Raw genomic sequence first — 14678 nt, forward strand, 5'->3', positions numbered from 1 at the left:
GTGCATGCCTGGGTTGCAGGCCATGACCCCCATGACACATTGATGTTTCTCTCTCTCTCTCCCTCCCTTCCCTCTCTAAAAATAAATGTATAAAGTCTTAAAAATATATATGTATTAATTCATTTATTCAACAATTACCTGAGTACTTAACATGTGCCAGGTAAGCTCCTGAAGCTTGATGCTAAGCTGTGAACTTTTCAGACACAGTACTTGTTCTCACAGACCTTGAGGATTAGTGAGGGAGACAGTCACTAAGGAAATAATATCAAATATGTCAATATAAATCGTGGTAAGGGTATGGATGCTGCACCCAGATCCCCTGGGTTAGTAATCCCAGTTCTGCCATTCTTTCTTTCTCCAACAGCAAAATGGGGTTTATAATAATAATGTCCCCTACACACACACAAAGTTATTGTGAATATTAAATGAATTGATACAATGTAAGGTGTGAAGAACAGGCCCAACACATTTTGAGTCCATTTGATCATCAGCTATTATGATGAAGAGGAAAAGCAGGGCTCTGTCAAAGAGTAAATGAGAGGCTTCTCTGTGGAAATGACTTAAGACCTAAAAGATGACAAGGCTCCAGCCAAGAAAGTGGAGAGAAAAGAATTCCAGGCCTCATCCCCAGTACTTCAGAATGTGACTCTATTTTGAGACAGGGCCTTTTGAGAGGCAGTTAAGTTAAAATGAGGCCTTTAGAGTGGGCCCCAATCCAATCTAACTGGTGTCTTTAGGGGAAATTTGGACCCACAGAGAGAAACCAGGGATAAGTAACAAAGAGAAAAGACTGTGTGAGGATGTGGCAAGGAGGTAACTTATATGCAAACCAAGGAGAGAGGGCTCAGGAGAAACCCAACCTGCTGACATCTTGATCTTGGACTCTCAGCCTACAGAACTAGGCAAAAGTTTCTTTAGGTCAGGTATCATTTCTCATTCATCCTTGTATACCCAGATTCCCACATAGTATAAAACATGTAGGAGGTAGCTCCAGTTCATTCCTAACCCTATTGACTTTCTGGCTGCCATCCCTACTACTCCATTGTAAATTTCCTTTCCAAGCCCACCAGCAATTTCCCTGTGGATAAGCCCATTCTATACTTTTTAGTCCTTTCTTTGTTGTCTTTGCTGCAGCATTTGACCCTGTGGATCCCCCTCTTTTCTCCAAGCCTTCCCACTTCTTTGCTTTTCCTCCTATTCCAACTGCTCCTCTTCAGTCTCATTTGAGGATTTCTCCTTTTCTGTCCATCATTAAAATGTTGGGTATTCTCTGGGGTTCTATTTTTGGCTGTCTTCTCTCAGCACTCAACACACTGTCTTGGGGCCACCTCTTCCATTCCCATGACTTCAGCTAGCACCTTTTGCTGATGACAGCCAAATCCAACTCACCAGCCCAGAACTCCTTCTTAAAGGTCACACTCATACATACAGCTGTTTACTCGGCATCTCCACTTAAATGAAAATCAGAAAAGAAAGCACAGGCTCTGGAGTCTAACTGCTTGAGTTCAAAGCCTTGCTTCCTGCCCTGACTGGATAGCTTAGTTGGTTAGAGTATAGTCCTGATATGCCAAGGTTGCAGGCTTGATCTGCAGTCAGGGCACATACAAGAAGCAACCAATGAATGGATAAATAAGTTGAATGACAAATCGATGCTTCTCTCTCTTTCTCAAATCAATCAATAAAAATTAAATTAAATTAATTTTTTTTTAAGTTTTTCTCCCTCACTAAGCTGCATGGCATTGGGCAAATTACTTACCTCTCTGTGCTTCAGATAATAATGATAGTGATACTTATGGGATTGTTGTGGGTACTAAATAAGATAATTCATAGATAATTCATGTATAGCACTGAGCATAGTGCCTAACAATGTGTTGATAATAGTAGTAATGAAGCTTCACACATATTCATTCATTCGACCCATAGAACAGTCCTGCAAAATAGGTGTTATTGTTACCATCCCTATTTTGCAGATACAGAATTTGAGACACAGAAAGATTAAGTAACTCATCCAAGATTATATGAAAGGGAAAACTGGGATACAAACAAAGGCAATCTGGTTTAAATCTCCTTGCTCGAAACCACTATGCCATATGCCATACTGTTTCTATTGTAATATTCATCGCATTCTGTTGTTTGCGTCCTCCCCGCTGCCAGATTGTGTGTTCTTTGAAGTCGGGGACCCTGATTTGTTTCCAGCAGCATCTCCAGTGACTAAATCAGTGCCCAGCAAAAGGTGCCTGATTAATGCACCCAGTGAATCGGATAATTCCCTAGAGATAAGACAAAGTATGAATAAATGGAAGCAATAGAATAGCCATTGGCTTGCATTCAGTTATGGCCAAGAGTAGAGATTTTGTTTGTAGAGAACGTCTTTGCTTTTGTTTTTATTTTTATATGTGGGAATAACAAGCAAAAAAAAATGGAGTCAGAGCTAAGTAGAGGATGAGCTTAAGAAGATATTAATATTCACTGGTTCAACAGTTATCGGAGGGCACATTCTATAATCCTTTTAAGGAAGGGAAATTTGACAAACAAATTCTTATAACAAGAACTCACAGGCTTTCGAGTGCAACCAGGACCAATTTTTTAACACTGCTTTTTTTTTTTTTTTTTAAGAGGCTACTACCTACTTCCACATCATTCAAATTGTGTTAAGGGACCCAATTGCAGTCTCATGCACATGAATTACCATGCTGGGTCTGAGAACTAATATTTAAATTGACGGAAAATAAAAATGTAAGCTCAGAGTTCCCATTTGCCCTGGGGGTCAATTTAAGTTTGCAGTTAGTTTATATTCAGCACCACCTGGTGTGCCCTGTGTACTATGTGGATTACTCCATCATAATAAACAGAGATGTGTTGGCTTTTTTAAACAGTAGCAAGAAAAATGCTTGCTGTGCAGGACCTGGGCAGCCCCAAGAGAGGGAAACGAAAACTCCAGGCCTAGATTTGTCCCTTCCTATTTCATCTCCTCTCTTTGTTCAGGCCTTCCTCCTTTTCACTGCAGGGTTATTTCCTTAATCCTCCTGACCCCATCTGCAAGTTCCATTCCGTGCCACATTGGAAAACCTCTCAGAGGCACCTGAGCTCAGCAAAACAGTATTTTCTTTTTTTTTTTTTTTTTCAGTGCCAACCAGACTCTGAACCTCACTAGACTGACTAGGCAAAGAGGCGAAATGCTGTGTATATCCACACCATAGCTCCCCCTGGAGATCCTGCCATCAGGACTGGGACAGCTCCAAGAAGCCTCTTTGGGGTTCTTTCTTTTTTCTTTACATGACCTTCATGAAGAGTCATTCATTCTGATTTATAAGCATCAATAAAACAGTTTAAAGACTCTAGGCACGATAATAATATTTCCCCTGAAAGCCAAGTTATAAGAAATCCCTGTTAGAAGAAATGAGATGTAAAGCAACAGCCATGGAAATAAGTATTCGAACTGAATGGTCCAAGCCCTGTCAAAAGAAAAAGGACAGTGTAATCTATCTCTGCAATAATGGGCATATAATAATAGGATGGTTTTCAGCTCAGTTCCCCATCCTGCTGGGCAAAGCCTGGCTCCGATAAGGAAAAAAAGGCAAACGAACTGGAAGGAAAAAAGAAAACACCCCATAATTATTTTTGATGCCTGGTAAACAGCCTGCGCCAGAGGCTTTTCTGGCTCTCCGATATGCTTTCTTTTCTTTCCATGTGTCTGTCCTCCCTTGAAGCTGTGGGATGGGGAGATCTAAAAATAGTCCATGAATCACGGCAGATCGTATTGTGCAGCAGTTACATAAACAGCCGGCCCGGGCGCCCGGACCGAGGGTAGGAACGGAAAATATCTGGGTCAGGGTTGTCACTCTGAATAGGGTCCCCCGGAGCCGGCCGGCGGGAGGCGCGGTCAGGGAGGAGGCTTGGGCCTGCGGGCCGGCAGCAACAGGGGAGCGGCGGGCGGCCGGCGGGAGGGAGCCGAAGCCCCGGGCCAGGCGCGGGCGGCGGCGTGAGCAGGGCGGCCGAGCCCGGCGCTCTACCCCCATGGCCCGGAGCGGGCCGCGGCGTCGGCGGCGCTGACAGGCCCGGGGCGGCGCGGGCGGGGACTGGGGCCGAGGGGAAGATGAGCGCTCTCCTACAGCAGAAGGAGCAGCAAGAGAGGCTGCGGGAGGCTGCGGCCTTGGGGGACATTCGGGAGGTGCAGAAACTGGTGGAGAGCGGGGTGGATGTGAACTCCCAAAATGAGGTCAACGGCTGGTAAGTGGGGAGCGGGGGAAGACCAGGGTCAGAGCAGCCGGCCCGAGCGTGGGGCGGTCGCCCGTGACCTCGGCGACGCCAGCTAAGGCGTGGCCTGGCGCCTGGGGCCTCCAAGGTTGTGCGCTCTTGAGGCTAGTCCAGGCCCCCGCCTGGTGTAGTCAGGCACGCGACCTGCCGAAATGCCGAAATCCTGGCCCACGTGGGCTTCCCCTGGCAGCGCCCACCTGACCCCTGGCGTCCCCGCCGCCTCTGCATCCCCTGGCTAACTTGGCCTGAATGGTGCTGGCAGTGGTTCTCACGCTATTTTGGAGCTCACCACAGTTCAAGTGTTGAGTTATTTTGCTATAGGTGCTTCTGAAGAACAACATATCTGTAGAGCAAAAATCATATGCAACTGAGCAAAGGTGACTCTTACAAACTAGCACGATTTCTTTTCTCAAGATCTGAAAAAAGAAATCACTTGCATCACTATTCTGCTTCTGTTGTCTCTGCAGCAGTGGTTGCTGCTGCCTACAGCAGCCTGTTGAGGGAAGATGCATTCGTTGATGCTATAGAGAGTTTTGCTTTGTTTTCCTGTTACAGTTTCAATAGAGGATTTGAGCCAAGGCTTTAGATGCCTACCTGCAATTGAGTCCTCCCCAATTAAATTAAGGAGTCTCATTTTAAGATGTGTTGGTGGTCAAAATTTTAGTGTTAAGTTACCGAATGCAGTATTATTCCGCCCTCTTCCACTTACATTAATTTTGCTAGCTTAGACTTAAAGTGAGTTTGCAAGTGTTTTATTTTTTTTTTTTAAGTGGAATCATACCTTTGGAACTGAAAGGGACATTGCAGATGGTTTCAACTCCAGAGAATACCTTGCCCTAGGTCACACAGCTATTAATATGATAGCCAGGACCAGAACCGTGATTTTCTGACTCTTCACAATTCTCTCCTCTCCTTACTCTAAAAGAAAAAAGCCTGAGTAGCACTTGAGAAAGCCAGGAAACAGGAGATACTGCTGTTTTGCTTAAAAATGTTTGCAAACAAATTTGCAGTTCAGCGTGTTTCTTTTTTGAGCCTTGTTGGGTGGTTCACGAGCTGTGAACCACTGTTGTGGCACTGGGAGGCAGTATTGGGTAGATGAATGAGCCTGGTCTTTTCTCGCAGGTTCTTCTCCATTCCTGCCTAAGTGGAACTTCCTTGGAGTCACTTTATTTTCCAGTTATTTCAGAAAAGTGTTGTGAGCACTTAATGAGATGAAGCATAATATAAATAGCTAACATTTACTGAGCTTGTTCAGTAGCACAAATGAGGTTCCAAGCACTTTACATGTATTATTCACTACTCAGAGACATAGCTTTTATTATTCTGTCCGTTTTAGAGATGGGGAAACCGAGACCCAGAAAGATCAAGTGATTTCCCCAGAAAGATTAAGTACGTTATTGTAAATTATAATAACTAGAGCAGCTGGGGCGTGAACCCAACATTGGACCCCAGGCCCCTTCCCGAACTGCAGTGCTGCCACATAATAGGTGCTGTTAAAAAAAAAAGGAACTGCCAGCCCAAGGCCCCAAGTACAGCAGACCAAGACTTTATTGCACTTTCAGCCTCTCCCAGAAATGTGGCCTTAAACCAATCAGAGCAGGAGTTTCCTGATCAACACTAGTGAGGTTCTCTACCTAATAAGACTCCTGCTGCACCCAAAGAAAAGTTCACTGCTTGAAAAAAAAACCTTTCTTGCCTTATGCTAATAACTTCCTTGTCCTGGCCAGTTTCTGCCTACAAAAACCTTCCATTCTGTGCAACTTCTCAGAGCTCCCTTCTGTTTGCTAGATGGGATGGTGTGTGATTCATAAATTAATGAAGCCAATTAGACCTTCAGGTTTACTCTGTTGAATTTGTTTTTTTTAACAGTGCTCAGTTAACCTGAAGAGGCTTCTCACAGGTTAAGTGGGACAGATATCCAGTAGGCACCATGCATTCAACGTGTCAAAGGTTGAATTCCTGGTCTCCTTCCACCCCCTAACTGCCCCAAGCCTGCTCCTGGGTGTCCTCCTCATTGCAGCATCTGAGGCGCCCCAGCCAGAACCCATGCTCGGGCCATCCTTGCACCCCACCCCCAGCCACTCAGCTAATTCTGCCAGGTCTTCCTTCAGCTACTGTCAGAATCTGCCTGCTGCTCACTGGCTCCACTGCTCCACCTCTGGGGCAGAGCCGCCATCAGTCTGTCACCTGGGTCGGAGCAGTAGCTTCCTGACTGGTCTCCTTGCTTCCACCCTTGTGCCCGATAGTCTTTGTTCAACACAGCAGCCAGAGGGATCCCTTTGCTCTGCTCAGAACCCTTTAGTGGCTCCATCTCACACAATAAAAGCCCACAGGACGCTACAGTTTCCACTCCTGTCCCCTGATCCTCTCTCTTGACCTCTGTGCCTCTCTGGATTTACCCCCTTGCTTTCTCCATTCTGCTCCCTTGGCCTCCTTGCTCTTCCTGAAACATCAGGCACAACTCATTCAAGCTCTATGTGGTTTCTCTTCCTTCAATCTAAAATGCTTTTGCTCTCTCGCCTCCTTCAAGTCTTAGCTTAGATGTCACCTGGCTGAGCCTCTCCTTGGAGCTCAATTTAAAATTGCACCACTGTATCTCAAAGCTGGGGTGGGGGGAGAGACAGCACAAGCAAATAAAATAAAATAAGTTACACCATGTCCTTCTCTGCTTCTGGCATCCCCTAATTCCTTTCCTTGCTGTATTGTGCCTGGAACACTTGACAACACTTCATAACCACCAAGCACACGGTTTGTTTTGCCTCTTTGTTTGCTGACTGCCTCAGTTTCTCCGCTCGTGAGATGGAGGGAGCACTGATAACAGTACTTAGCTCATGGGTTGTTTAGAGGATTAAATAAGTTAATATATGTATTGCTTTGAGACCAATGTCCAGCATGGAAAGCATTATATCTGTTTATTTTATAAGCAGTGTGCTGGCTGATAGGGTAGGAAGATTACCCTTGAAAAACTTACTCTCTAGCATAGAAAAGCAGGAGGATTATCACTTTCAGTTCTTAGCTGCTCAGTAACCACAATTTCAGCACTGACAAGTGATGCCCAGGGCCTCTGGTGCGAAATACCTCCCGGCTTATTACAATTATTTATTTTTCAAGCCTATGCTACAGACATCCACACACAAACACACTCTTGGTTGCAGCTGGCCTAGAATCAAGTATGTCTTGGATCTTTCTACTCCTAGCGACATCCAACCTGTTCTTGGTTCATCCATTCAGCGAGTATTAATTAAGCACTTGTTTGTCCAGGCAGATACTTCCTTATCTTCATGGAGCTTATGCTGTAGAAGTCTCGATCAAGACTCTTCCCTTATTTTTCCCAAATGGGCAGTCGTTTTGTCATAGAGTGCACCGTAAAGACACCTGAATAGTCTGATTCTAATGAATAATTTGGTGGAATGTCACTCTGAAACATCAGTGGGACTGCTCCCAGCCAGCCAGCCAGCCAGATAAGCTAGCTTTCTGTAAGTCATAAATTTTAGGGTACCCAGGGTGAAATCAGCTTTTTCCTGAAACCAAATGACCTTTCTAGATATTACATTTCCCAGGTGAATGGCCTCCTCCTCACTATGGAACACATGTTCTAGTCTTTGCCATATCTGCATTTGTCTAGAAGCTCTGAAGATACTTATCTCAGTTCACTTAGAGTTGATGAATGAGGACGTTTCAAAACAGAGTTGGGATAAAGATTTTCCGTCCATAATGTCATTCACCTCTGGCAACTGGGGATGAATTTAGTAGCTCTGATTCCTTTCAGTTATTAAAACGGAGTTTTTGCTGGCGCACTAATTATATTTCTAGCCGGTGTTAAAATAATTGTCCTTCGGTGCATGCATAGCCCCTATGTGTACACTCTTAAATAACCAGTTTTACTTGAATGAGTCTGGTATGGTAGAAGAGTTCTTGAAATTTCGGTCGTTGATGTACATTTTTAAAACACCTTAGAAATTAAGGCCTGTGCAGCGCCCTGCGTCTAAGCAGATGAAGGTATGTTTGTAGCCTTCTGGAGAGAACGAGAAGCCAACTTTTTTGAAAATGGAAATGTGGAAACCGTTTTTTTTTTGTGAGTGTAAAGGAACAAAAAAGAGGAGAAAGGAGTAAGCTACTGAGATTTAGATAGTAATATCTTCTGTAGTAACAATAATTTTAGTGTCAGAGCAACTTGTGGATAAGAGATGGGTATTTGCCTGATAATGTTGAGTCTTCAAGGAACTGGTGCACACGAAGCAAGCATCAACAGTGTCTAAAAAAGGAGTGTGGCACTATGAAGAAATATTGTGAAGAGATTGGGACAATCTAATGAGCAATAACTGCTAGAGTAACACTCAGCAGTACCATTAGAGTTATCCAGCCAGCCAGCCTGTCAGCCTCCTGGAGGCCATTGAAATCCCGGCTCTCAGGACAAATTAGTTTCTCCCAAGGGCCAGAAATGAAATTCAAAAATAAATTTTAAGCATGCTAAATATTTTGATCATCTACTTTCTGAAAAGAAAAAAGTTGAGGTTACCAGCTTGGTTTCCCGATTCTAGCTGAACTTTCACATATATTTATTTACTAACCTGTAGAATTTTAAATCCCAAGTCACCTCTCCTCTTTATAAATCCCTCCTTCTCGCCCCTTTTCTTTGGGACAGGACCTGTTTACACTGGGCATGTAAACGCAATCATGGCCAGGTGGTCTCTTACCTGTTAAAATCTGGAGCGGACAAGGAGATTCTCACCACGAAAGGAGAAATGCCAGCCCAGCTGACGTCCAGGAGAGACATCAGAAAGATCATGGGAGGTGAGTCAGGGTCTGGGGGCAGCTTTGGGTGTTGTCACGCTGATTTGAGGCTTGAGGTGTTGGCTGCATTCTCGGAGCCAGACAAGCAGTCTGTTTCTAAAAGCAAAGACTGAATTATTGTGCCAAGATAGTAATTCTGTGTTGTTGCTGGAAAGGTAGGCATTGTAAGGTTTCATTTTTATAATCTGTAAAATTTAAGATGATAAAAATGGTAGTCATAAACCTGATAAAATACTCCTTTTCTTCTGGCTTGAAAAGGCACTAAACACTGACCAAAGGACTTACATACCAAAGGACAGTAGCTTTCCCAAGACACCCTTTTCTTGGTAATTTTTAAAGGGCTATGTGAAGGTTCTGTGTTTTCTTCTTTTTAAAGTGGAAGATGAGGATGATGGCGACAACCTCCCCCAGACGAAGGAGTCAGAACTGCCCTTCGTTCCCAACTACTTGGCCAACCCGGCCTTCCCTTTCATCTACACCCCTGCGGCGGAAGATTCGGCCCTGCTGCAGAATGGGGGCCCGTCCCTGCCTCCTGCCTCACCCCCTGCAGATGGCTCTCCTCCGCTGCTCCCCCCTGAGGAGCCGCCCCTGCTAGGGGCTTTTCCCCGGGACCACCCCTCTTTGGCGCTGGTTCAGAATGGGGATGTGTCTGCCCCCTCTGCCATCCTCAGAACACCAGAAAGCACAAAACCAGGTCCTGTCCGTCAGCCCCCAGTGAGTCAGAGTCGGTCTCTGTTCTCTTCTGTCCCGTCCAAGCCACCTGTGTCGATGGAGCCTCAAAATGGGACATATACAGGACCGGCGCCAGCGTTCCAGCCATTTTTCTTCACCGGAGCATTTCCATTTAATATGCAAGGTAACCCCTCGCCCCAAACAGCCTCTGCACATGCGCAGACAATACCCAGCGGCCTAGCGCGTTACTTCCTGGTTTGGGGGAGGTGCGGGATTTACTGATTCATTTTGAGTAATTACAGATTTACAGAAAAGTTGCGAGACCAGTAATAAGGAGCTCTCTTTACTCAGATTCACACATTATTTATTAAAACCTTTGCCCTTTCACCCTGAACAGTGTGCGTGTTTCCTCAGAGCAAGGAGCGTCTCTAACATAATTACCTGCGGTACAATGATCAGATTTAGGCAAGGTGACCTTGACATATAACGCTGCTCTCTAATCCCTAGTCCTTATTTAAATTGTCAGTTGTCCCAACGATGTCCTTCGTGTCTGTTTTCACTGGCCCCACCGCTGCCCCTTGCCCCAAATCACTGACAACTTTTAGTTCCCATGTTGTTTTAGTCCCCTTTGATCTAGGAAATTTCCCCAGCCTTTATCATTTTGGACCTCAATATTTTTAAGGAGTTTAGGGCAACTATTTTGTGGAATATGATTTCCTGCCATTCTTTATTAGTTGGTATTCTACTGTAAAGAAGGGCTCTCCCCACTCCATTTATATCAGTGTAAACGCAGATTCCTATTTATTGGGTTATAGTTCATTACTGTTATTTTGATGTTCAAATTATGCCGCGCTTGCCCAGAGGGAGCTTCTTCAAGCCAGTTCTTGTGTCCCTTGGGCGTGTCCCATCACTCTTGGCCTTACTACCTTTTTTGTGTTTAAATTGATTTTGAGAGAGAGAAACAAACATCAGTTTGTTGTTCCACTTCCTTGTGCATTCATTGGTTGATTCTTGTATGTGTCCTGACTGGGATCGAACCCGCAACCTTGGCACATCAGGTCGACGCTCTAACCGACCGAGCTACTTGGCCAGGGCAAGCACTACCTTACTTTCTTGTCCAGCAAGATGTTTACTCCCCAAACCAAAACTCCTTCCTCATGAAGGTGTCCTGTATTCAAATTATAATTAGACTTTAATTTTTATTAATGGCTTTTTGCCCTTTACTAAGTGTTTAATGCAAAGAATTTTGTATTTCATAAATATCTTGAGATCCACAATTGCTAAGTCTTTTTAGAGTAATCCATATACCATATCTTTTATCTCTCTCCTCCTCCTCCTGCTTATATGTAGTTAAACTGCCAAACCCATACTTAAGCCTTTACCTTCTTAATTTTAGCAGCAGAAATTATCCTCTATATAGTTGGGATTGCTGTCCCTTCCCCAACCCACCGCCACCCCCTTTTTACTTTGTGGACCACACACAGTCTTAGGTGTGGAGAAGACAATGCAGGAGGCTGTGGCAGCAAAGCCAGAATTGGGCATGAGGAAATCTTACCGATGGCGCTTAGTCTTGCTCACTGGGTGGCACAGACATGACTAAGTATAACCATCTTCTGGAAAAGATCTTCCGTTACATAAACTGATTATGCCAGTACCATTCATTAATATGTCTCCCTCTTTTTTTCTAGAGCTGGTCCTCAAGGTACGGATTCAAAACCCATCTCTTCGGGAAAACGATTTCATTGAAATTGAGCTGGACCGACAGGAGCTCACCTACCAAGAATTGCTCAGAGTGAGTTGCTGTGAGCTGGGCATTAACCCGGATCAGGTGGAGAAGATCAGAAAGTTGCCCAATACTCTGGTAAGAAAGGTAAGGAAAGGTCAGTTAAGCGTGCGTGGTTGGTTGCTTTTTGCATTTGGAAAATACCCCGTTTCCTTCTTGGTCATATGAGCCATAGTTGAAGAAATGAATAGATAATAGAAAAGGAGGAAAGGGTGGTTTTCCAAATGTAATCATTGAGCTTTCTTTCCCTCTACTGGGTCTGTAGACATCGCATTTTTGAAAGTTGAAGGACAGCAGAGGGGACTCTCTGAACAGGCTTCTCAGAGCAGCCGAGGGAAACTGACCTGCATTGCCTCTCCCTTCAAGGTCTGCAGATCGCAGAGCAGCTGCTGGGACGGGCCTCGCGCCCCTGGGGACTTCCCTGTACTACCACAGACAGCCTGCCATGGGGATTTTTTTTTTTTTTGCTTAGGTTTTAAAATGAGCCAAGACACTGATATCAACTCAACACAGCATATCAAATATATAGAGACGAGTGGCTTCTCTTAATCTGATTAGCCTATTTCTGTTTCAGGACAAAGACGTTGCTCGACTCCAAGATTTCCAAGAGCTGGAACTGGTTCTCACGATAAGTGAAAATACTTTTCTGTTCAGAAGTGCTGCGTCCACACTGCCTGAAAGGCCTTGCTACAACAGGAGAGCTTCCAAACTGACTTACTGATGCAGCAGGGACTCTCACCACCGAGTGTTGTGACAGTGCGCGTCCCCTCTGGGCCAAGGACAAGCCATCAATCTACACGCCTTGGGCGCCCTGCAGGCCCCCAGTGCCACCGAGTAGTACACACTAACATTGTTCTGCCAAGGTAGGAAGCCCCTGACCCCCAAGCAGTGGTGCCATTCTCCCACGCCTCTTGGTGCACAATAAACTTATTGCTCGAAGCTGTGACAGCAAAGTGGTCTGGAGAGGCAGAAGCTGACGGTTCTGTACGTAGTGTTTTACACGCAGCACGTGAGGGAGTTGTCTGAGCAGGAGCGGAGAGAGGGCGAGCCTGTTTCTAGTCACCCTGTTGACAGTGCACCTGAAGGGCCGGGTGCGCTTTTTTCGTGTCGCATGCTCACAACTCTCCCGAACTGGGAACTGGTTCCGGAGGAAAACTGCGAAACACAGGTACTGGACAAGTGGGTTTCAGTGTGACTTGTGGCTGTGAGGTTTCATATAACATATTTATAAATGTTACTCAGGTTCAAAGTATTTAAGAATACAATTACCTAATTGTAAATAGGCTGTTAACCAAAAGAGATTGCCCTCCCTCACTTTTCCCTTTGTAAACACTCATGACTGCTTCTCCGTTGTCTCCAGCCAGCCATCGCCTAGACGGTCACCTCTGCATAACTTCCCTTTGTGGCCACTAGAGGGCTCTCCGATGCCTTCCAAAAGAGCAACCACTTTTTTTTTTTTTTTCCACTGAAGTGATTCCTGCCACCCCCGGGTTTACTTGTATGAGAAGAGCACAAACATTGCCTGTCCGTGTTCTGCACTTTCGTTTTCCACTAGAAATGAAAAGCAGTTTTTGAGACTGAACCTGTTGCTGTTTTAGAGGTTATTGTGGGAAACTGAGCTAAAGGAGTTAACACACTTATTTTTGTATCAAAGATAAAGGTTATTTTGAAATTATTAGGATTTTTACAACTCTGAAATCTGTTGCTTTTGTAAACAAATTGTTTGATCTTAGGACTCCCCCACGATCCCCGCCAATCTACTACCATCCCCGACAAAGTCAATTGTGAGTCTGCCGGGCTTGTCCTGGAAAAAACAAATACACACCTGATTAAACTCTTGAACATGGTGTAAGAATTTTTGAAAAGAATGCTTTCAAGGATTCCTCTCCTTCCCTTCAGTGTCATTAATGTGAAAAGGAAAGCCACTGTCTTGTTGAAATAAACAGTTTAACTTTAGAAAGAAGGACGAGCACACAGGCAGACAGGAGAGCAGGGCTTTGAAGCCAGCTGTTGCAGGGCACCCCTGCTGTCTTAAGAAGATTTTTCCCATAGTGCCTATAGTTTCCAAAGAAACTCAACCTCCGGTGTTAATTTTATTGGAACACGACTTGAGAGAGAATGTGCAGAAGATGTCAGGGGAAGAGAATGTGGCGCTAAGATGCCGGCCTCCCGCTGCTGCCCAGATGTCGAGCTGAGGTCGAGGTGTTTTCAAGGCCAGCTTCACGGAGTCGCTCTGTTCAGTGATTTAATGTGTGTCCCAGCAATTCCTGGTGGCGACTTACCCTTGTACAGTGTCTACATGGCGGAGTGAAGGTGACTCCCTGCTCCCTTTCTCTGAAGTCCTTTAAAGAGACCTCCCCTGTGTTCCAACCAATCAGAAGCTAGCTTATCCAGACTTACTAACCTTTTTATCCCCTTACCTTTGAAAAAAAAAGTTAGTTTAAATGATAAAATTAAGATTCATTCTATCTTGAAGGAAATCAATTTAGTATTAATTCATGTCTAATCACTGGGGTTAACACCCTTGCAGCCGTCCAGATCAGTTAGCGATGAGAAGCAGTGGGGGCCCCCGGCTGAGAGGCGGCCTACGGAGGACTCACCCAGGGCATTTCGGGGGCTTCAGAAACCCTGGGAGCCAGGCGCGTGGCATCTCAGGTGAGAGACGGACCCCACACTGGTCTCTCTTCTCCTGCACCAAGTCCTCTCTAGTCCAGTGGCTCCTATATGTGGCAGTAGGATGCGACTGCGCAGTTGCTTGTGGGTGAGTTTAAAGTCTAAATCTATGCATTCAGAGAAATATTTTTATATGCTTTGTGTAATTTATAACAAAGATTTTTTTTAGCTTTGTTAACTGTGAATTCACCCCTCCCCCTCCACTGCATATTTAAAGCATGTGTTCACACTGTGCGTAAACATTCACTGAAGATAATTTTCTTTGTGCATCGCTGACTGTTCAAATATAATAAGTATTATTAAAATTAAATATTAACTGACCCAGCCCATAGTCTTTCATTGTGGCCGGCCTCCCAAACAGCACTGCATCTCTATCACAGGGGGCACAAGCCACCGGACAGTCGCAGGGGCAAGATGCTCTGGAGGAAGGATGAAAGGGACCGTCCCCTACCCGTCCCCCATCCGAGCCACCTCCATCCTGCTGCAGCTTTGGGGCTCA

At 45.0% G+C, this 14678-nt stretch overlaps 1 protein-coding gene across 2 annotated transcripts; it reads left to right on the top strand.

Annotated features, from left to right (window-relative positions):
• Nucleotides 1-3655: 3655 nt before the first annotated feature.
• On the top strand, nucleotides 3656-14501 carry ANKRD40 (ankyrin repeat domain 40). 2 transcript variants are annotated; one of them, XM_028520519.2, is made up of 6 exons: nucleotides 3859-3928; nucleotides 3970-4230; nucleotides 8903-9051; nucleotides 9428-9907; nucleotides 11412-11593; nucleotides 12081-14501. In XM_028520519.2, exons 2-6 carry the CDS (start codon nucleotides 4097-4099, stop codon nucleotides 12225-12227), a joined length of 1092 nt encoding a protein of 363 aa, XP_028376320.1. In that variant the 5' UTR covers nucleotides 3859-3928; nucleotides 3970-4096; the 3' UTR covers nucleotides 12228-14501. The 2 variants fall into 2 exon arrangements, with proteins under 2 accessions (XP_035889630.1, XP_028376320.1); XM_036033737.1 differs by lacking the exons at nucleotides 3859-3928; nucleotides 3970-4230 and adding an exon at nucleotides 3656-3807.
• Nucleotides 14502-14678: the final 177 nt, after the last annotated feature.

Source organism: Phyllostomus discolor, chromosome 8, assembly GCF_004126475.2.
Source record: "Phyllostomus discolor isolate MPI-MPIP mPhyDis1 chromosome 8, mPhyDis1.pri.v3, whole genome shotgun sequence".
NCBI lineage: Eukaryota > Metazoa > Chordata > Mammalia > Chiroptera > Phyllostomidae > Phyllostomus > Phyllostomus discolor.

Excerpts from the sequence above, each read along its gene's own strand:
- ANKRD40 (XM_036033737.1), top strand. The coding sequence starts at position 3,671 with ATGCTTTCTTTTCTTTCCATGTGTCTGTCCTCCCTTGAAGCTGTGGGA. Across the intron at positions 9,052-9,427 it reads CATCAGAAAGATCATGGGAG|TGGAAGATGAGGATGATGGC; the intron begins GTGAGTCAGGGT and ends TTCTTTTTAAAG. Across the intron at positions 11,594-12,080 it reads CCAATACTCTGGTAAGAAAG|GACAAAGACGTTGCTCGACT; the intron begins GTAAGGAAAGGT and ends TTTCTGTTTCAG.